The 10,259-nt window shown below is 28.1% G+C and overlaps 1 protein-coding gene across 2 annotated transcripts; it reads left to right on the forward strand.

The window, feature by feature from the left end:
• Window positions 1-1,792: 1,792 nt before the first annotated feature.
• Window positions 1,793-8,757, forward strand: LOC107444822 (L-xylulose reductase). Of its 2 annotated transcripts, XM_071177422.1 has the most exons (5): window positions 1,793-1,935; window positions 3,538-3,702; window positions 6,922-7,048; window positions 8,450-8,562; window positions 8,595-8,757. In XM_071177422.1, exons 2-4 carry the CDS (start codon window positions 3,553-3,555, stop codon window positions 8,554-8,556), a joined length of 384 nt encoding a protein of 127 aa, XP_071033523.1. In that variant the 5' UTR covers window positions 1,793-1,935; window positions 3,538-3,552; the 3' UTR covers window positions 8,557-8,562; window positions 8,595-8,757. The 2 variants fall into 2 exon arrangements, with proteins under 2 accessions (XP_071033523.1, XP_042909512.2); XM_043053578.2 differs by having other exon boundaries at window positions 8,450-8,691.
• Window positions 8,758-10,259: the final 1,502 nt, after the last annotated feature.

Raw genomic sequence — 10,259 nt, forward strand, 5'->3', positions numbered from 1 at the left:
GAGATTGTGATACAAAGTAAAAAACCTGTAGATTTTATGTTACAATATCACAATATCAAATTATGTACCGCACATGTTCCATTTTAGCATAATTTTTCGAACCAAGATTTACAGTTAAATCACCTACCAAGGACGAATATCACACATTTATAGTAATTAATTTAAGAAAAACTTTGCTCTAACAAGAATTGTGATATTGGATTTTAAAATCTCGTGAATATGAATTGCAATATTGGATTTTAAAATCGCATGAATACAAATCACGATATTCGATTTCCAAATTGTGAGGAATTGCAATTTGACATTTAGCTTTAAAATCATGCATAAATACGAAAATGGGTGAGCTATAAAGGATTGAATACGAATTGCAATATTGGATTTTAAAAAAGTGTTACAATGAATCACGATATTGAATTCAAAAATGCATAAATACAACTTATGATATTGGGTTTTTAAATTGTAATGTGCAACTTTTAAATCAGGTAAATACGAAAAAGATTGAAAAGAAAATACATTTTGCAATGTCTCAGTTATACGCGTAATTCAACTTAAAGTAGCATCAGTGGGACTTCTGTTATTGCAGATTAAATGACAAATAACTTATATTAGGTTGTAAGATATTAGTTTAAGCAGGACTGTTGATTATTTTCCTAGTTATTTATTGTTAGCTTGTTTTTTATGGTTATTAATTGTTCTTTTAGCATTAATTGTTAATTTTTTTATTTATTGTTTATTATTTTGTTTGTTTTTTGTGAATTTTAATTTAATTGTTACATATGCTTCATAGTGTGTGACATTTGTGTAATAACAATTCATAGTGCAATAACGATTGTGATCGGTGGCGTGCCCAAAATATTGTGTCGCGTGCCATAAATGGCACGCGTGCCATGGGTTCGCCATCCCTGCCTTATGGGGTACCAAAGAGTATTTTATACCCAAATACTAAGCAATGAAACTAAGCAATATGATATGAACTAAGCAATGAAAGATATTTATAGATATATTGAAACATTCTTGTTTTTTAATGAAACTAGGATACCTTATGGGGTACCAAAGAGTACTTTATAATACCCAAAGCCACCTGGGATTATTTGAGCATACCAAAATAACTAAGGGGCACTAGGGCCCTTCTCGTCATTCTAGGTATAAGGTTTATACACGTTTTTAAAAGGTAAACACATGAATGACAAAGTTGGTATTAAGTTGGTACACTTAAGTTGGTACAAATTACGAAAAGTCAGAAATACTCAACACTTTCAGTAAGTTTATTTCTTTTCTTCTGATTTACGGGTCAATTAAAAACGAGAAGAACCTAATTGGCCCCATCCATCTTTCTAGTGTTAAACTATATTTGTTTTTAAATTATTGACAAAAATAACGTAAAAAATCTTTCTGAGAGTCACAAAATATGAACTAAGCTATGAAAGATATCTAAGCTATCGAAATATTTGAAATTAGGAGTGAGAAAGATAAAGTTGAAATCATCAAATATCAGGTTCTATTGCCTTACAATACTTGATGGGGATAATTATCTATCAATTCATTTCTGTCTCCCTCGTCAATCAAACACGTTTTGGTGTTTTCTGTTCCGCTTTCTTTAATAGCTACTTCTTTGCCTCTGATCATATTTTGTATTTTGTTGGTTTAAATGTTAAATTTTGACCCTTAACGTGAATGCTTTTTTTGCATAACTTTTTACAAAGCTTCTAAAAATGCTTAAAGGAAGGTCATTATGGAATAATTTGTGCATTTCAAATGTGCAACATAATTCCTACTGATTTATTGGAGTTTCGATATAATACGTAACCACATTAATGAGAGGTTATTATATATTTATTAATGCTTGCACCATTAACCCTGTTACATGGATATCATTAGAATTTTCTTTTTAGAACTTTCGACATCAACGTGAAAGCTATTATCAATATAAGTCAGGTAAGTTTTTATTTCATGCTGAACATTTTATTCTTTTATGCAAATAATTATTTTGAAGTCATTGTTTGTCAGAAAGTGAATACTTTGTTATAAAATTACTGAAAGTTTTTAAAATGTTTTAATAATTATTTTTGTTGCGTTGTTTACTACAAAGTGATGAATTTGTTTTTAACTAACATTCATGCTAAATGGAGAAAAAAATTATAGTAAAATTATTGTACTGTATCCCAAAGGGCATTTATAGTAAAATAATACTAATAATAATTCTGGTAATAAAATCAAAGTATACGGTATTTAAACCTTACATATAAAAACGGTTTTAGTTCATTCATTTACCGGAAATACTGCTTTTCCAAATAATTTTTCTTATTACCACACATTTAGTAAAATATTCAAAATTTGTTACATTGGTTAAAAACCATTTAATCAATTAAATGGTTTTTAGTCTATGGTATAAGTATAATGATAAAATTATCAAAATTTACCACATTAAATAAATTTTTAATTTATATCATAAAACAATATTTCATTGTTTATTTTACCAAAATCATTACTAAAGAACTTCAGTAAACTGTTACTGTTGGTTACTGTTGTTACTGTTGGTTTAAAATTTGGTGGTTTTCAAACGTACATATTTCGTCAGAAAATAAAATAAAAATATCATTTAAGAGAATTATATAACTTGGATAGGGAAATTGAGCGCAAATTTCAAATCAGAGGCATGGAAGTGTCTAAGATCTGTTAAAAATCTCATGCAAAGGAAAAAATTATTCGCCAGTGTTATTATGATTTTTTTCAGTCTTTACGTCTTCTTTCAGTATTTTAAAATATAACTATAATTAAATAATTTAATAATGATAAAATAAAACAGTTCAGATATCATTTTATCATCAACATTGGGTAGTTTAAAACTGAAACAGGAAATAGCAGGGTAGGAAGTAAAGAAGATAACTTTCAAACTTTCTCGTTTCTTAAACAAACTATAAAAAATAATACTCAAATTTCAAAAAACTTTCTTCGTTTTTGATATAACCGCTTCTTGGTATGTGCTCCGAGCGAACATTTCGTCAAGTGACGAAATAACTATCGCTATTTCTTCGACGAAACGAGTTTTGTCAATAGTAAAGAAATATTTTCGTCGTTCTATTTTTTTTTAATCCAAAAAATGGGAAATAAAAACTTCAAGTGTCTAATTTGTCCGAAGTGGAATACGAAACCGAGATCAACCTGCTATGAGTCCAACCTACTTAATCACCATACAGTCCAGTTGGCTTATTTTGTAACTTTATTTTCGATTGTTTAATCTTCAACTTAGTTTCGTCTTCCTAGTTAAAAATCTCCCGCAATGCACTACAATGAAGTTTCCAGTTGAGGAAACATTTTCGTGATATATTTGAGAGCTCCTGTTTCGTCATAAATCATGTGATTTCGTGACATTTGAATTTTAAAAATTAGCGAAATATTGCTTAAATATTGCGGAATCCTCAAAACTGAGAGTCTTACTTCTGAGAGTCACTCACACACTTATTTTTTCTTAAATTAAGAGCGTTGCAACATGGGTTATAATTGATTAAAAGATTAAACTTAGTTTTTTTTACATAGATAATAGCAGAAGGAATGAAATCTAGAGGATGTGGTGGCTCTATTGTAAATGTTTCAAGCATTTTTTCATATATTGTGTCTGGCTCATACAGTAATTATTGTACAAGCAAAGGTGCTGTGGATCAAATTACTCGATGCTTGGCTGTCGAATTCGGACCATACAACGTAAGTAATAATTCATTCCATTGGTCAATCTGAAAATAATTTCTTTCTATAACTTTTTTTAATTCATGCTAATAATAATATCTTCCACAATAGATTTAGCTTCAAATAAAGCTTAAATAATAGTTTAAATTTTATGGTTCTTAAAACAGAATAATGGACTTTGGCATGCAAAATAAATTTCACTTTCACCAAATTTGCAATTAATTTTCGATACAATGAATCTTGTCATTAAAGCTGAAACATACTTTATAACCTGAGGGCCCTTTATAGTGATTGTACAAATATAACGTAAATATTTACTCAGAATCAATAAATACTGAACTTATTTGGGGAAAAATATGCCGTACTTTAAATAAGGAATTATGATACTGATAAATAATTTATAATTACGAAGTGTGTTGAACATAAGGTATTGCAGACTTTTAGCTTTTACATTCTTTTATTTCCACAGACATACACAGACGAACTGATAAACAAAACATTAATAACAAGAAAAAGTTGTTTGGTTGCCTAGCAACCAGCTAGAGTTGCAGTTATTATATCGGCAGACGATTTAAAACAATTATTCCAAACTAACTGTTTATTGATGACGGAACACAGACCACTATTCTCTTATGTAACGTTATATCTGAGCATATATGGCAACGTTACTTTTAAAAAGTAACGAGTAAAAGTACAAGTATTTTTAAAAAAAGTAACGAGTAAAAAGTAAAAAAATTCTTATTTTAAAAAGTAACGAGTAAAAAGTACAAGTAAAAGTACAAATACTAAATAAAGAAAGTAACGATTTAAAAGTACATTTCTAGGAAACCGAAAATTCAAAGTAACCTAAAATTTTATTGAATAATATTCTTATGTTCTTCAATGTTTTTGCAAAATTGTTCTTATTTATTTAATTATTTTTAATTTTGAAAGATACGAACATTAATTTATTTTTGCATTCGGAAGAATATTATAATATAATTTTATAATATAATCGTATAATATAATTTTAAAATCAAATACAGTTTCAATATCAAACCTTTTATGGATTTGCACGAAAAAGAAATTTTATCTATTGATTTTAAATTTTAGTTTAATATTTTTTTTATTTAAATTACCATTCATTCAAAATTGTTTTGCTCTATAGAAACGCGTTTTAAAAGCACAAATATAAACAAAGCAAACACGGGGTTTCGCTTTGTGATCTTTGAGCTAGTAAAAAATAATTGAATGTGCAGTATAAGTTGAAAAGGAACAGTCTACAGTTTTATTTGTAACAATGGCTAATGCTGAAGTCACGCGAGAAAATCATTTTCCGAACATTTCTGCTTAACGAAATAATTAAAATTTGTAAACGAATTTTAGTATCAGCGGCTAAATTAATACCTTCGAGTTTTCAAGAGTTAAAATAATAATTATAATGGTTTTCAATAGCACAAATAGTTCTGAAGTTCTTAGAGATTTGACTGGGCATTGTTTGACAAGGTCAGGCATAAACATAATTTTAGTAAAAAATGTGCTAGGTAAAAATGTATTTAGCAAAAAATGTATTAAGACAAAAATGTATTATTAGTGAGTTCAAAAATAAAATTGAAAAACGTAATAACAAAATCTAAAATTTTTTATTTGAAATTTATTAAATAATTGCATAAAACTCAAAAATGAATGAAAATAACTTGCTAATTAATATTTTTATTAATTTTGCAAAATAATTGCATTTCGAAAGTGGTGTCACTGAGTTTGCTACGAGAATTTCTCAGAACGTGCTCAGCCACGCTGAATAAGCGCTCCACGGGAGGTCAAGGTATTTAAGCACGAAGTTAGCTGTGAATGCATGTATATTGCACATTAATTTTATAAATTACAAAAAACATAAGCATTTTTTTTTAATAATTTTTTTTTTTAGAAATCTTACCGAGTTTTAGAAAAAAGTAACGATTCGACATTTCCGTTACAAATACTTGTACTTTTTCCCTAAAAATGTAACGAAAGTACAAGTAAAAGTACTAAATTTAAAAAGTAACGAAGTACAAGTAAAATTACGTACTTTTTACTTGTACCGGTGGTGCAAGCAACGAAAGTAAAAGTACTGCCATATATGTATCTGAGTGCGCAAAAAAGATAAAGTAATTTGATTTGTAGCTATTTTATCGAAAATGAAGCAAAAGCACTTAATATTTAAACTTGGCTTTTATATTAAAATTAATATTTTAATTTGAATGTTCTAATGAGCGTTAAAAAAACATTGCCCAAACGATTCTTTATCTTTTATTATGCTTTTATCTTGACACTGTAATTTTCAACCAAACGCAGTAGGGGAGGGAGCCATAAGATATGTTACGGATTGTGCAAAATCCAATTTTTATTTGATGTTACACTGTATTAAATTCTATACTAAAAAAAAAAATACTGGCACCCTGAATGCAGTAGTCATTAAATACATTTTTGCAGTAAAATTTATACTGTAATTTTCACAGTAATACTTATTTAATTATTGCAATTCGCTGGAAAAAATTACGGCGTATCAATTTTTTTCCGTAAAATATTACGGCTAAAACTACTGGCTCCCAGAGTGCCGTTTTTTTTTTACCATAACTGCAGCATTTGAAAGATGCATTTTTTCCTTTAAATATAATTAATATAATGTAATGTAATTTTTTATAGTAATACTTATTTTATTATTACTGTAATTCAGTAAATAGTATTGAAATTACTGTTTATAAAATTTTCTTCCATTAAATTTCCGTCTGCATTCTAAATGCCGGTACCTTTTATCGTAATATGTTCCAGACTTTTTACAGCATATTTGAGAAAACTATAATAATTAATAAATTATGCAGAAAAAAGAAAAGAGCTGTTGAAAGTCACAGAGCATGTTATAAACGAGGGTTTTTGGAGGTTCATATTCTTGCAATATACGGAATATTGCAAGAATTGCAAGAAATATGCACGGACCTCAATAGTTGTCCAACATCACTTATTTTTTTTAAATGAAATTCAAAATGCAATTTAAAATGCTATCATATAATTGAGTTAACTTAATATAAAAAAAAGTATTAAACTGTTTCCATCTTTGTTAAAACTATATTTTAAAGTTAGTATTTCTATTTGAGCTTAATAATATGTAATATGTTCATCCTATATTTTTAAAAACAAAATTTAACGTTTTTATTTTTATTTCAGTGGGATCAAAATAATTTTAAGTACTTTTACATTAATTAAAATATCTATTTATAGATACGGGTGAATGCTGTAAATCCCACAGCTATCCGTACCAAGATGGCGGTTGAAGAAGGTATGTTTGATCCTGAAAATGAATACGCAAATGACTGGCTTCAAAGAACCCCTCTAAAGAGATTTGGAGGTATTAAATGTTTACATTTCATAAATTGTAGCATCGCAAGACTGTCACAAAGCTTTACACGAAAAAGTCTTAAAATATGAACGTATGTTTCTCAAACTAGGCTTAATTAATTTAGTTAACAAAATTTCTGCCACTTAAAAATATCGAAAATAAGTTTGCATGGAATATACAGTGCCTTTCATATGAAAAAAAATAATATTAACTCTTCATCAAATTCTTTTTGAGAAATTTGTTATTTTAGCAACCTTAATATGTATATTTTTTCGTTGGTAACGTTATTTGGTTTATTTTCAATGGTTTGATTATCCTATTACGTTCATATTTTCAGCCAAATGAATATACGTTACTTTCTTGAAATATTGTGAATTCTAATTAAAGAGCTATGGAAAAGAGTTTTGTTAATTAAATACATGTATTTCTTACATATCTTAATTAATATATACTCATAGAGTCCTTATCAAAATTAAGTTGAAAAAATGCATCAGGTTTTGGTAATTAATATTTAAATTAGAAAGAAAAAAATCTATACCATCATCTGTCGAATCACTAGAGAGAAAGGTGAAATGAAATCATAGAAATAAATTTGACGGTCTGATAAAATTTGTAGTAGGTGTTTCGAACTTGTAATAGTGTTTCCGATAGGTATTTCAAACTTTTAATAGTGTTTCTTATAAGTGCTTCTAATAGGTGTCTCTAACTTGTAATAGTGTTTCTAACAGGATATTTCTAACTAGTAATAGTGTTTTAATAGGTTTTTCTAATAATTCTCTTTAATTTATTTTATATTTTTTCCCGTAATTTGATGTTTCCAGTCCCATCTTCTTCAGTAATGTTTCGAAAAAATTCGAAAGACTTTTTTTGAATATAAATTACATTTCTATTTAATTTATAAAGCCAATTAATATAAACTCTAGCCACTTTACTTTCAATCTGTTTATTTTTTTAAAGTTTCTAAAAATATATGTAATTATAATTGCCCCATCGTTTTAATTATTACGCTTCAATAAATCGATAAAAAGTTATTTTATTGCTTATTTTTTATTTTGTGCAATGTATAAGCCACGTGAAACTTACTCGTCTTAGTTCTTAAAATTGTTATCACAATTTACAATTTACCGAATAAATTAACTTTCATAATATCGATTAATTTTTATACATCATTTAATATTTTTATATCGTTTTAATCTTTTCTACGTCAATCCTTGAAAATTTTAGATTTCATTCAGTAATACAATATGTAAATTAACTATTCCTATGTGTACTCAATCCATTTATAGATTTAAAAAATAAACAATTCTAAATACATTTCACTTTTGATGAAGCATTTTCAGTTAAAATTTAAATTATTAAATAAATTCAAACATTTTATTAAACTATTTTTCTTTTTCTCAATATATGCAGAAGTGGATGAAGTCGCCTATCCCATCTTGTTTCTATTGAGTGATAAAGCATCGATGATAACTGGAATTACTATGCCTATTGATGGAGGTCTCACCATTAGTTTTTGAAATTACAAAAAAAAAAAAAAAANCAGTTTTTGAAATAAAAAAAAAAAAAAAAAAAGATTCTGAAATAAACTTTTTTGGTGATCTTTCTGTTTTAGATCTGCATTGTTTCAATTAAAAATAAAAATGTTTCATGAATTCTTTTTACTTTACAAATGCTACTTTTGTCTGTATTTCAAGACACAATAAAAATTTGAAATGAAACTGATTTATTTTATAAAATAGACCTTGTTAAGTTCAGAAAACTTTTGAAATATATTTTTCTATAGTACAAACCTGCGAAAGTCATCTACACTGTTAGAAATTTCTAGGAAAAAATAGTTAAATAACAATTTATTGAATGGTTATTTTACCATATTTAATCAAAACAGTCAAATAACCATAAATAAAATGGTAATCAAACTGTTGAGTTTGAGAAAAACTGTTTATTAACTGCTTTCACCTTATACAGTTAAGCAACCAGAATTTTATCGCACCAACTAGAACCACGTAATGAAGCTACTGTGTACATATCAAAACCTTGCGGGCTTATCTGTCAATCTCATGACCGGCAGAACTGGAGTTCGAGTCCTAGTGGTGACACCACAATATTTCCTCCATTCCCTTTAAAACATAAAGAATTTATAGTGTCCGGCACTCTCCAATGCCCATTACCTTACGGAAAGCCAAGCTAGTAAGTCTAATTAAATAATTATATTTTTTTCCGTTTTTGAAAAATGCTAATTGTAAATGGTTAAAAAACCGTATAGTTTTGTATTCATGGTTTTATAACCATACTTTTGGTAAATAGTATCAAAACCGTAAAGAAAAAAAATGTTCTTTACTGTAAACTTTACGGTTAATCGGATGAACAGATAGCTGCGAGTTATTTTACCATAATTTTAGAATGAAAATTTTAACAGTGTAGAAATCAATTTTTTACGACCGTAATTCTCACCCAGTGGCTTTTTGGAAGTTTTCTCGTATTTTGTAATAATGATAAAAAAATCATGCATTCAGATGAGGTTTAAACTTTCAGAGAGCCTTGTTGTGCCATACTTTGTAAATAAATAAATAATATTTATTTCATAATTTTTTAAATTAAATTAAACTTAATCTGAATTGATGCCTTTTAACGAATCTAGTTTCCCAAATGGTGATCATACAGTTTTAAATATTAAAATTTTTTGCAATCATAACTCTAAAGAATAATGATACTTGGTATGAATTAATACCTCTTAGTAAAATTGTTTTCAAAAACTGCAATAATACTATATTTTCTTAAATATACAACGAAGAACCATTACATTATGACCACCTTCCATCTATGACAATGGGCTTGCCCAGGTTTTCATGGTTTCTCGCCCCGGAACAATGTTTTCATGGGGCATATTAGGACCCATAATCCTCATAGAACAATCCCTGACGTCTGTAAGCTACTTGAACATAGTTGCAGACCAGGTTCACCCATTCATGGCAACAGATTTTCCTGCGGGGGATGGTGTTTACCAACAGGATAATGCACCATGTCATAAGGGTCGAATCGTCATGGATTGGTTCGAGGAACATTCCAGTGACTTTCAAGTCATGTTTTGGCCCCCAAATTCACCTGACCTTAATCCAATAGATCATTTGTGGTCCTACTTGGAAAACCAAATCCATGCTGCCACGCTACCCCCTCGCAATGTGAGGGAATTTCAGGACCAGTTGGTGAGCGCTTGGTACCA

Source organism: Parasteatoda tepidariorum, chromosome 2 (genome assembly GCF_043381705.1).
Source record: "Parasteatoda tepidariorum isolate YZ-2023 chromosome 2, CAS_Ptep_4.0, whole genome shotgun sequence".
In the NCBI taxonomy this organism is placed as follows: domain Eukaryota; kingdom Metazoa; phylum Arthropoda; class Arachnida; order Araneae; family Theridiidae; genus Parasteatoda; species Parasteatoda tepidariorum.